This window comes from Typopeltis vanoorti, chromosome 12 (assembly GCF_054136105.1).
Source record: "Typopeltis vanoorti isolate ZY-2024b chromosome 12, IOZ_Tvanoo_1.0, whole genome shotgun sequence".
Lineage (NCBI taxonomy): Eukaryota > Metazoa > Arthropoda > Arachnida > Uropygi > Thelyphonidae > Typopeltis > Typopeltis vanoorti.
The window spans coordinates 64,756,435-64,770,016 of NC_143560.1; the positions used below are offsets into that span (position 1 = coordinate 64,756,435).

The 13,582-nt window shown below is 38.5% G+C and overlaps 1 protein-coding gene across 1 annotated transcript in view; it reads left to right on the top strand.

Moving 5' to 3' along the window:
* The window catches only part of LOC150100847 (voltage-dependent calcium channel type A subunit alpha-1-like), a 1,659,894-nt gene that overhangs the window by 499,671 nt on the left and 1,146,641 nt on the right, over positions 1-13,582 (top strand). Inside the window, exon 21 of the mRNA XM_090401918.1 lies at positions 5,222-5,346. Within this exon, the coding sequence (XP_090258044.1) occupies positions 5,222-5,346 (125 nt within the window). The remainder of the gene's footprint in view (positions 1-5,221; positions 5,347-13,582) is intronic.

Consider the following 13,582-nt stretch of genomic DNA (forward strand, 5'->3'; position numbering starts at 1 on the left):
AATTGTAAGACTAGATGCAATAAACCTTACTGCACTGAATGCTGAACGTCACTGACTCTGAACTCAAGTTACACAGTCGTCAGCGCATCAAGACATATGTGTATGTGGGAGGGTAATATGAGATTACTCATAGTTGGTGTATGAAACAAAATTCTGTCTGATAATCCAGCTACAAGATAACTCATACTGACCTTGTAGAAGTGAAAGTGTTTGGTGTGCAGTAACAAACTATGCCTGAGGAGCGTGGCAGTGAATGTGTTAATATTGTTTGCCATCCATTTAACACCAAATTGTGTTCTCTTCTTCACTTGTGGTATGCAGCTTGCTATTTCTAGTAATAAATATTCCTTCACAATTTCCCAAGCGCTAATGATATGTCACCCTTCCAATTCCTCCCTCATGGAACTACCCCAATTTGATATCTAAGACTATTATAATCACCTGCTTTATAATTCCACACACACATTCCTTTCTCTTTGAAACTCCTGCATGTCTATTCATCTTCTAAGTCAAAACCACATGGTCACTCTCTCTAATTGGGACAGATATGCCATTTCAGTGATAATCAACTCTTCTGATGCTGTGACCAAATCTAAAACTCTTTATTAATGCATTTCATACCTACCTTATTTAATCTCCTGATACTTGGAATATTTCAGACATTCACACTGCTAGATCATTCTTAAGTAGGCCAATGCAGCTTTGATTTCCTTTCCATCCAATTCCTCATTCCATGATATAACTGCAAACTGGATTCTGAGCTTTTCATAATCACCAGCCTTTTAGTTCCACGATACATCTGCTTTTCACAAAAGTCCTCATATGGCTGGCTATGACCTGGGTGATCAATTCATGGTTTCTCACTCTCACAAACCGAGGAAGATTCAATCATTTATTTGATTTGATCATAACATTGTTTGATGAGATGATCAGATCCCCATGCCCTTGATTGTGTTCCATCTATGTACAGTGTCTGTTTGGTATCACTCAAAAACTCAAGAAATTTATTTTCTTTTTCCTTGGATGTCATATTTTCATTCTAGTCTACCTTACCATAATTGAAATCACCATAATGGACTCTTCTTATTTGATTGTCTAATCTGGCTATATATTTTCTTGTCACTGCTCTATGCCTTGACAGGTCTATAGAAACATGTAACTAAATATTTCATCCTGTCCACCTCTCTCACACTATACTGACTCAAAACCACTGCAACTATTTCCCCCCCCCCCTTGCATCTCAATCTTGTATGGGTATAACTCCTTTGCTATCAACAACGGTGTTGTCCCCTCTCTCTTGCTGCTCTTTCTGTCTTCATGAAACAATCACATTTCTTCATCTTTATTCCTATCAGGATGATATCATCGAACCACATCCCATTCAATCTGACAGTTTTTGGGTGAATGTACTCAGTTTATTTCTGATACTTCTGGCATTCAACAACAAGCAAACATAGTGGTTCATTTCTCAGTCTATAACAAGTTCTGCTGATGCTACTGAGATGTGATCCTCCACACCTGCTCTTGGTTCTCATCCCATAATTTTCTCCAGATTCAAATGCTCCTTTGCATCCCTGTCTATCTATTCACAAGCACTCCTTCAATTTTGCTTTCCCTATTTGCCTCTCTTCCACATCATTTATTACTTTCACATATCCATTCAGTACAGTCATTACTTTCCCTATAGCAACAGTCTGTCAAGCTGACTCACTTAAACCAGGGGTTGGCAACCGGCGGCCCAAACATGCATTTTTGGCAGTCCATAAAAGGTTGACCATACTTACATGGTATGTGTCCCATATGTTGAATTATTTAAATAATACATTTTATAATATGAATAATAAATTAAAAATAATTTTATACCTATACTTCATGATAGTTCCCGTGCAACTTGGAAATACCAACAAAAGGAAACTTTTGCTGGTATTATCGAAGATTTACAAACAGAATTTTCAACAAGATTTGTGGATTTTCATAAAAAATAGCATCGAAATGTGATTATGTTTGAACGATTTTAATGTTGACATTGATCGATGCTTACCAAAAAAAAAAAAAAAAAAATGAAGGATTAATCAGTTTTGCAAAGATGATAATCGCATTTGGAAGTATCTACATTTGCAAATAAGCATTTTCTGCCATGAGTTTTAGAAAAAAATAAAATTTCTTCTCGACTGACTGATGAACATTTGCATGCTTCGATTCTAATTTGCACCTTGGGTTATAAAGTGGATCTAAATAATCTGGCTAAGGGAAAACAATCACAAATGTCACATTAAGTAGGGAGACATATGTATATATTGTGATGGATACACTATATTACTTTGTTTTTACGTGATAATAATTTTTCATTGTGTTTCATTTTCATGCTTGTTTCATATCTCGTACTTTAAATATTTCTGTGTTTTTTAAGACTGAGATAAAAATACTTAAGATAACTTAAGTATTTTTTTTTTCATTCACTATTTTCTGTTAAATAAACACTTGCGGTCCGATTATTAAAAATAAAAGTTGAATGTGGCCTGCGAGTCTGAAATGGTTGCCGATCCCTGACAACCATTCAAATTCAGGCCATCACTCTTATACAGTGTCATTCTTTCCTCAGACTCATCCACTATTCTGAAACTGCACTCCTTTCTCTTCACACTAATCATGGTCTTTGCTCATTATCTCAACTCATGCCATCATACCTGGGCAACACACTCTTATCTTTCACTCTTCTCAACAACCTCGTGACATCCATTCTAACGTCCACCAAAAATTTGTTTCTTGTGCTCCTTTTTCTCTTTCAGAATAGGCGATATGGATTCTTTGAATCCATATCGCCTATTCTGTTTCTCTTTCATATCACCTCTAATAATTGAATCTTCATAAGTAACACTCTCAAATTATTTGTTATCCCTTTCATATATGGTCATCTTTAGTTCTGATCTTCTCCCTGTGTCCATGCATATCTACAGTGCTTCTCAATTCACTTCATATATGCTTCATATGTTTGGCATATCTTCACCATCTCTGCCTTTAAACCTTGAATTCACTTTCTTGCTGCCATTCATTCATTCTGGCTCTCTTGCCATCAGTCTCAATCAGCATTCTACTGTCAGTTACACTCTTTTCTTTTTTGCCATCACATGCACACTATTTTACTGTCTATTGTGTGGTTTATCTAGGCATCAGTATTGCATGATATCTTTCCATCAGTAACATTCTCTTTTTTGCTGTCAATCTTGCATACTATCTTACTATTAGTTTTACTTTCTTTCTCATCATCAGTTTCTTCTATCTTATGATCAGTCACATTCCTTTCTTGGTGTCCGGCTCATTTTCTACTGTATCTGCACTTGTGCTCTCTCATTCTCTCTTCTGCACTTCACACTGCCTTTCATCCCTGCACCAACATTGTTTACTTCAGATTCTCTAACCTAATTCAAAGAATCCTTATAGTCCATCAGAATGTTACACTTTCTGCATATTCACTTAACACCTCCTGCATATCCACATATATAAGTAAGTATGATTGTGTTATGTCTTTCTCTTCGTCCCTTTTATTTAGTATATATTCTGCAGTTCTGTTATCTATTACTTTAAGACATCAGCTATTCCGTTGTCGACAAATTTATATTTGTTTAAAACGACTGCACCAGCCAGCAACCGAATTATGATATGCAATTAAACAACTCAAAATATTAAAGGGATCACATGATTTGCAGTCATGGTCATCCCTTTTTCTTATGGCAATGGATTCCCCCTTTACTCGTGCAGGTCAGAAAGTTTAATAAGTGGTAATTCAAATCTCAGAAAACGACAGACTCATGAACTTTGGGTTAAAGAAATACATTTATTTTAAACACTTACATATATACACTTTAAAAGTAGTTTCAATCCTAAAGAGTCTGAACTCCCCCCCTTTTTTTATGTTAAGATATCCAAAATATCTACTCCTAAAATTATTCTAACAGTCCCACGCTTTCTTTTGTGTTACTATGTTCAGACTCGGTTAATTCACACAGAGTTACTCAGTTCCCACATATAAAAAAACAATACATGCATATAGTTATATACAATCCTTGTGTAGAGCATATCAGACGTATTCCGTCTTGTAATTTAACATGGGATAATATTCTTATTTATGCTCAGGCGTTATCCTCCCCCAGCTTAGTTAATATTCAAGCTAATTTCTAACATAATATCTTAAATGTTTCTTCCAAAATAAACAGTTCGAAGGTTTGGTTCCTTTCTCAGCATAAGCTTAGAGTGGTACTAGCTTATTAGACATAGACAGATTAGTCCAAACACAGTCCTTTAGGCATTATATGAAAGTTAATTGTGTGGAGCTCCTTAATTCCCTGGTTCCAATTCCTTCTTTGGTTACTATTCAAAATGAGTATGAAAACTTGTACATTACCATTCTTGTCTTTTCACGGAGTTGCTGAGACTTCCTTGATTACACTTCTGCGTTTTCTCACCACGTATTCTCATGGTATCTGCGACTTACTTCTATTTTCTTCGAAAGGTTCACCTTTTGCTGACTACACGTTGGCATAACTAACCAACGGCTCTTTACTGGAATTCCAACCTCATTCCTTCGGTGCATGTACTCGGCGCAGCACATACAGCAACTGGGAGATTGTTGCTGGGTACCGGCAGTAAGCTTCCACAGCTATCCAGGAATTGGATCAGGAATGCAGGAACAGAAAACAAGAGAGCGATTGAATCTCCCGCTGGACCTTATATTGTAAATGCGTGCGCCCTCTCTCGATGACCACGTCATGCTCATAGCAGTGGCCGATTGGTCACCGCAACTCCGAACTGTTTTGACATGGCTCTAATACATATATCATCTTATATACATCTAATAATAACATTTCAGTACTGATACATAATTTTCCCTTCTTAATTTTTTTTCACAGACATTATCAACTTTAATTATGGGCTTCTCACTTAATATCTACAACTAAAATGGTTAGACATACTTCTGAGTGAGCATATGTACACTATCTTTTTAGCTTTTCTTCTGGAGGCATAAGTATGTCCTTATCCTTAGATCTAATCGTTACCATATGTTGGGTCGGAAGCAGGATGACTCACCAATAGTGAATCAGCACTTTTTCCGGCACAACAATTGATATTTGTAGGTACAGAATAGGTTTAATTTTGTGCATGTGTGTGAATGAATGTGCATATATGTGTATGTGTATGTATTTTAATATATGATTTCTTTTAGCGTGCCAAAGAAGAGCTCGAGAGAGAAATTGCTGATCTCCAAAATGTGGACCCACCTCAGGTCAACATTTGCCCACCATCACCCCAAGTTAATTTAGATGAACCAAATGCTAAAGATTTTAAATAGTAAGTAGTTATCTCTCTTTAACAGAAACTAAATACAATAAAACAGTTAAGTGGTTAAGTTTGGAAGATATTGTTATTATTTCTGCATACCCTTCCCTTCTTGTCTACACACACATTCGCATCTGCTTGGAGCATCAACCTTTCTCATGCTGTGTTCTCCTGTTGACTCTGAGTCTCCCCGTTGACCTGTTTTATCTTGCACACTTGTTTTCTCATTTTCTACACTTATGCTATCCACTTCTTCATTCATAAGTACCATTTCATTCTCTCCTTCCTTACTCTCCCACTATTTCACATCACTTCTTAAGTGGTCAGATTCATTCTCTACACTAATTACTCTCCCTTCCCACAGCAGCAGTCTCTCCAAATGACTTACACCAAAACATTCAAATGCAGTCCATCACTCTTATACAGTTCAATTCTTCCTTCAAATTCATTCCACACATTAACAAACTACACTCCTTTCTTCTCACCCATTTCTGGTAACATATCATTCATAATTCTTGCTTTCTGCTACATCTCATCACTTTCATACCTGGGCAACACACTAAATACCTTTCCTATCACACTATTATCTTTTATCCTTCTCAACCACCTCTTGATATCCAGTCTTACATTTTCCTTGTTCCCAGTCAAGTCATTTTCTCTCTACTACCACTGCCAACTCCTTTGCTCGCTTACTCCTCTTTTCCAATGCCTTAATCACTCTATTCATTTTACCTCCCTGAAAACAAACCTTGTGCATTGTCTTGTTTACTACACCTCTAATAATAATAATAATTATTATTATTATTAAGAGAGACCTCCAGAGAGTCAGAGACTCATCGAGGGAGACTACATATTCACACACAAGCTATCATACTTATTCTTGAATTCATCACACTGCTTGCACTCACAACATCCAAAGGCAATCCATTTCAACCATGCACCACCCTCTGAGAGAAAAATCTAGCCCTCACGCCCTTCACGGCAGCCTTCATTGTCAGCTTCCAAGGATGCCCTCTCGTCCTTTCCCCACTCTCCATAAATTGAAAAATTCCATCAATTGAAATCCTGTATGACCCTTTCAGAAGATTGTAAGTCTCAATCATATAACCCCTTTTTCTCCTGTTTGCTAGTGTCTGCAGTCTACAATTTCTCAATCTGTCTTCATAATCAGTATTCCACAATCCTGACATAATTTTTTACACTCTCCTTTGTACTCTCTCCAGTATATCAGAATCACAATGGAAACCAGGAGACCAGACCTGTGCACAATAGTCCAAGTGAGGTCTTATCAAGGCCTTGTAAAGAGCAAAATAACATCCTTATCTTTACATGTGAACATTCGTTTCAGCATCGCAATTATCTTTTGAGTTGTATTTGCAATCTTTGCCACATGGGCCCCTGAACTTCAACTTCCTATCTATTAACACTCCAAGATCCCTAGCCTCATGTTTCTTCTAGATTAATCCCACCAATATAATACGACATTGGATATCTAATCATGCCGAAGTGAATGACTTTACATTTACTGACACCCATTTTCCCATTCCCACAATTCCAGCCTATTCAAATCATTCTGCAAAGACTAGAGATCAGCAGTATTCCTGATTACCTTACTCAGTGGTGAGCTATAAGGGGCTCACGCGAGCCCTTTGTTAAATATAATAGATTTAGTTTAATCCTTTATCCCAGTGAGAGCAAACAAAGTTTGCGCCTGAAAATATCTTCAGGACTAAATATAGTGTTGTACTATCTTATCCAGTAAGTAGTGCAACACCAAGGCAACTCGTGGCAAAGGTGGAGCAAGCTACCAGGCACTTCTAACCCAGTATCTCCCATAATGCAAAACACATTTCCTATGTGGATATGTATACTGTTATGCATTAAAGGGATTGGCCATCTACCCAGACTAGTTTCGACCTTTATTGAGGTCTCTTCAGTGGGAGCCAGGCCCAGAGCTGGAGATACCAGGCAGAAGCAGTAGCAAGTCATCTGTGCCTATGGGAGTTGCCTGAAGATATTTTCAGGCGCAAACTTTGTTTGCTCTCACTGGGATAAAGGATTAAACTAAATCTATTATAGTCTAACCTAGTGATAAATAAATTTTCAACACCTTTGTTAAATTTTTCTCAAATTTGCGAGCCCCTTGTTCTTCTTGTTTAATAATCTTGTAGAATTTGAAAATACCACCGTGGAATGTATACATGCTACTATAATTGCTACTTTAAATTCATATGGATTTTATGATAACTGTTTATAAAAAACATTTCATTGCATTTTGTTCTGATGGAGCTAGTGTAATGTTAGGAAACAAATCAGGTGTTGCAATCAAACTTCTACAAAATTTTCCAAATGTTCTGATTTGACATTGTGCTCATTGTTTACACTTAGCATTAGACGATTCGATAAAAAACATTAAAGAAATAAATCATTTCGAAATATTTATGGATAAATTATGTTCTTTTTATCTTCAATCACCAAAAAATCAATGAGAATTAAATATGATTGCAAAAGACCTTGGTATCAAAATTTTAAAGAATGGCCGTGTGTGTGGACCATGATGGGCAGTTTACGAATGACTCTTGCTTTGTGGAGAAATTACCCAGCTTTATGCAAGCATTTTGCATCAAACAATAAATGTAAGGGCTTTTTTAAACCGACTTCTCAATTTTTTTTTTTAAAAGATCTAACATTAATGATTGATATCCTACAGGAATCATGATATCTGTCAGAAGCTCTACCAAGTCGCAATATAAGTATTATAAGGGCTAAGTTAGGCTTTTTTTTTTACTCGACGATGCGAGCCCTTTGTTAAAATTTCCATAGCTTACCGCTGACCTTACCTATCTTTGCATCATCAGTAAATAACAGTATGTCGCTTGTCAAATCTTTCCCAATATCGTTAATGTACAGATTGAATAACACTGGACCAAGCACTGATCTTGTGGTACACCACTGGTTATTTTTTATTTTATTTTATTTTTTTTTTATTAATTTTTGTACTGGTTATGGACAGTACTACCCTTACATCACATCCAGACATTTTGTCCAGACTTGATACAGGCCTAAGCCTTTACAAGTGTTTCACCTTATGCCTGTTCTAGTTATCATTGTAGTCATTCTCTGGTGGCAACGCCATGCCACCAGCGTGCCTGTGGGGCCCTCGAGGAAAGAACTTTTATATCCTTCTGCATAAGCCCATGCTGTTTTAAGTCCTTATAGCTATCTGCACTCCATACGCCATGTAAAGAGATGGTGGTGCTGGTAAACCTCGGAGTTGCCCAATGCTCCTCCCATATCTTACTAACTAGATCCTGGTTATTTTTATAATAATTTACTTTATTATTATGGCTATAGGCTAGTGGACGCCCTGTTTCCACCACCTGGGCATCACCTATCCAAACATCACCATCTCTTTTAATCACTAAGTCGGGCTTACACAAACCTGCGGAGGTCCCCATAATGTGGTTCCACCGCAGTCTCCCAACCTTTGTTCTTAAAGCGGTTGTTCAGAATGGCGACCATGGCATCATGCCTCCTCACGCGGATCCCATGGATGTGGAAGCAACACTGGACTATATGAGACAATGTCTCACTGTAGTGGCAGCCATCCCTACAGCTGGAGTCATCGCTACCCCCATCGAGCTGTGCGGGCTCGAGCAGGCAGGGCATTAATCCTCGTCCTAATAAGATCAATATACTCTAACCCGGGGAGGAGTCTGGTGCCATCGCTTACCCAATCATGCTGGGGAGGCACCAGATATGACTCTTTTAAAGGAGGACCATCTACAGAACAGTGCAACAGAGATGCCCATCTCATGTGTTCTGTGGGTGCTGACTCGATCAAAGTGCCTTGATAATGGGACCAGCCTTTAGCCCTCCTAAAGTCTTCTTGTATTAATGGGCTATAGAAAGCCTCTCTGCAGATGGGGGAAGAAGATAGTTCTAACTTCACGATTCTTGATAGCTGCAAGCGTGGGATCAGCCATCTAAATGATGGAGCCCTGAGCCCACCATCCTTCACCCTCGCATGGAAATATGCAGTAGGTGTGTCAGGTGGCAGTCAGAGCCATTATCTCACGGCTGAATGGATAGCCCTATCCATTCGGGACAGTACCGAGATATATGTCCTACCAAGCACCAACTTGTGGTAAAAGCGAGGTAGGAGATGGAAAGGAGAAACAGTCTTTGCTGGGGCTTGAGAGGAGCTTTCCTCAAAGAAGCGGTCTCAGCTTCTAGGATGGAAGGGACAGAAGACCTTCCTTTTGGGGTGAACATGATACCGAGGTATCTCCACTCTTGGTCAAAGTATCCAATGGCCTCTCATGCAGGGAAAACTGTATAGTCTCGACCTTAAGCTTCTTGGTCACGACCAGAGGGGACAAGAGCTAAAGAGCAGGACTTCTCTACATTAATAGAAAGGCCTCGAATAGAGAAGAAGTCAACTGCCCAGTTTGGAGTTCCTGCAAGCCTATCTTAGTAGAGGCTACGAGAATAAGTTCATCCGCAAAGGCCATAGCATTAAAGGAAGAAGCACCTAGAGAGTAGTCTATATGGTTAGGAAGAGAATGAAGAAACTCAACTATGACGCAGTTAAAGAAAAGGAGGAGATAGAGGATCACCCTGGTGAACACCCCGCACTGCAGGAATAGAAGTTGCACGGGACCCTGCGGTGATAGTAATGGAGCTACCCAAGTATAGCTCCTTAACATGGGAAAGAAAAGGTTCTGGATATCCAGCAATAGACAGTGATCGAAGGAGAGCAGGAAGGGAGATGCTATCAAAGGCTTTTTGGAGGTCCAGCGACGCCATATATAGAGGCTTAAGGTGGCATTGGGAATCAGAGTGAAGAGAAGAAAGAAGATATATATTCTTGGCACAGCCATCCGAAGGGACAAAAGCTCTCTGTCTATAATCATGCTGTATATATTGCTGAAGTTGTTTAACTAATAGTTTATGATAGAGTCTAAGTAACACAGCAGAGATGGTAATATGTCTAAAGTCTGATGCATAGCTTGAAGTTTCTTTCTTCGGAATGAAGATAGTTCTTGAAGCACGTAAGTATGGTGGTATTACTTTACTGGAAAGGAGAATGTCCACTAAGTCTTGAATAATCTTCAACGGCACCTTCTGAGGGCCTAAACACAGGAAAGCCATCAGGTCCGGAGGCAGAGAAACTGGATGGAATAGCTGCTTTAATCTCCTGGATGGAGACAGGCTGGTATATTTGAAGGGCAGGAATGGACCTCAATATCATAGGTTGGTCATCATAATCAGGGAAGTGTGGAAGTGGAGCAGAAAAGACTGTACTCCAGAATTTGACAAAATCATCATGTAAGTGTGCTAGAGGTGGAGGGGAAGCACTGTCAAGGATGGTTTTGGCACATTGCCCTCTATTCTTTTTATAGAGGGCCTGCATAGGCCCTCTTCCACTGCTTCCTATTTGACAAAGTCATTGTAGAATGAGACATAGGCTGATGTTGACGAGGCATGAAGTGTTCAGAGAATTCAGCATCTTAAATCTTGCAGACTCAGATCCCCGTATACCACTTTTTCATATCTGTCAGCCATCCTGTTATCCATGCTATATTCTATAACCCAAACCCATTTTCTCCAATTTATGCAAGAGTCTATCATGCTGTATTCTGTCAAAAGCTTTAGCAAAATCCAAAAGTATCATGGTGTATCCATTCCCCTTGTCTAGTTCAATGGTAACATTGTTATAGAATGAGAGCAAGTTGCTAAAACATGACCTTCCCTCAGTAAACCCATGTTGTTCATTGCAAAGTAGAGATACAATGTGGGCCCTAGCCAATTTTTCTAAAATCTTCACCATAACTACTGAGCTACTAATTGGTCGATAGTTGGATTCATCAGTCTTTGCACTCTTGTGCAATGCAATTACCATACATTCCTTCCATCCTGGTCAAAGGAATGGGCAGTTCAGCTGAACACTCTTTTAGCACACTTGCTGATATTCCAGCAGTCCCTATAGCTGAATTCTTATTCAATTTGTGCAACGGCTCTAATACCTCAGCTGCACACATCTGCGTTTCTTCATCTAGTGAAGAGGTAACAGTGAGTTCAATGTTGCGTTCACCAAGTTGATAGTTTTTAACGAGGTGGGCACTCATTAACTGAACAACCTCTTCTGCATCTGTAACCCTCATGCCATCTGGATTTAGAAGAGTTATTCTTTCTTTTACTTGCAGCATATCGATAGCATTCTTGTGAGTTGTGTTTAGCATGCATAGCTAGTTTCTTTTCATAATCAGACTTTGCTTTCCGTACAACAGTTGCGACTATTCTAGCCTGCCGCTTATAACATTCATAACTGATGTCATCCTTATGCAAATGGTATTCCTTCCACATCGTCCTTTTCTTATGAATCTCTTGCTTAATAAGATTACACATCCATTTGATTCCAACACTATTTATTCTTCAAACTCTTGGGACACATTTTGATATTGCATCATTTAAGTATTGCTTAAATGCTTCCCATGCACTGTCGATATTCTTTACATCCAGCAACCGATTCCATTCCACTGAACTCAGTATACTCCTCAGTTGGTCATAATTTCCTGCTTTGTAGTTCAGCATGTAACCTTTTCTGAATGGAGCATTCATAAACTTATTCACTTCCCAAGTGAGTACCACATGATCACTGTCACCAACTGCAGGCAGAATAGTTACGTATTTAACTGAAATGCCTCTGACACTATAATCAGATTTAACACTTTTTGACCTGGAGTTCCTTCTTTCACATGCTGCTTGAGGAAGTTGTCCCACAACAGCTCAATAAATGCATTTTCATTCTTCTCATGAGATTCTGCTGCTACCCAATCAATATTTGAATAATTAAAGTCTCCCATTATGATTACTGTTTTGCACTCATCTTTTCTATTTGGTGATGCATTCCTTCATCACTATCAACCGATCCACCAGGTCTGTAACAACACCCCACTATGTAATTTGTCTTGTTAGATTCCACCTCACACCAGATGACTTCAAACACACTGCCACATGAAATATTGTTAGTAGTATTACTACAATCATAGGTCTCAACTCTAACTGGATTTAAATCATCCGATATTATTAGCAGCACACCCCCTCCTCCTCTCCTATCCTTCCTAAAAATACTGTATCCATGATACTTGATACCAGTTAGTAGGTTCGATTCTTATAGCCAGGTCTCGCTAATACCTACAATCTGAGGTCGCAACATATTGATTAAGGCAACGAAAGCTACCCCTTTGTTTCTGATACTCCTAGCATTCGTATACAGACATAATAATCTACCTGCATGTTTTTTTGTATACTCTTGTTTGCAGTCTGCCTGACATAGTTGGACAACTTGCAGATCTCTATTCTTCTCTAATGCCTTACACATGTAGACATCTTTACACACATATGATGGGTCCGAACCAGACAAACACAAACCCGAAATTGTTCTTGCCAAGTCGACTTTTCCATGACGAAGCCCATTCCTGTCATTAACACAGTTATATACCATTGTCGCTCTTACACTCGCATTCACACGATTCTTCATAATTTAGTTTACCTGACTCTCTGTGGTAGGTCTTATACCAGTTATTATTTTTTCTAGATGTCTGATATCAAATGCATTCAGGTGTAGGCCATCCCTCTTATACAAATCCAATCTTCCCTCAAACTCATTCCACACATCCAAAAACTCATATCCGTTCCTTCTACACAGCCTACACATTGAATCATTTGCCATCATAGCTCTTCTCTTTAATTCATTTTTATCATGGTAAAATACTAACGAGTTTCACTTTCTCTCTCTTCACTCTTGCCTCTTCCAACATCCTTTTCATGTCCTCGCTCATACTGAACTTATCGCCAGTTAAATCATTTATACCTACTACAACTGTGATTTTGTTTACTTTACTTTTCTGTTTTTGAATTACTTGCGTTATATTTTTAATTTTCACTCCAGGAAAACTCGATGTTTTAACTCACTCATCTATAGCATGTTTTATTATACAGTCACAATACCAAATAACTTCTTTCTTTTTACTAACAATGTCACTTTCCTGATTTCTGTTATTTCCTCACTTACCTGTTTCCTTGCTTCATTGTTTCTTATTTTCCTGTTCATTTTTCTTTTTCTTCCTATTCTCATTTAAATGTCTCTCAACTTTTTGCAATTCCTGCATCGTCTCTCTGATGATCTGCTTCAACTTCACTATTTTGGCAGTTAATTCATTTTCGTTAACCTCCTTCATGT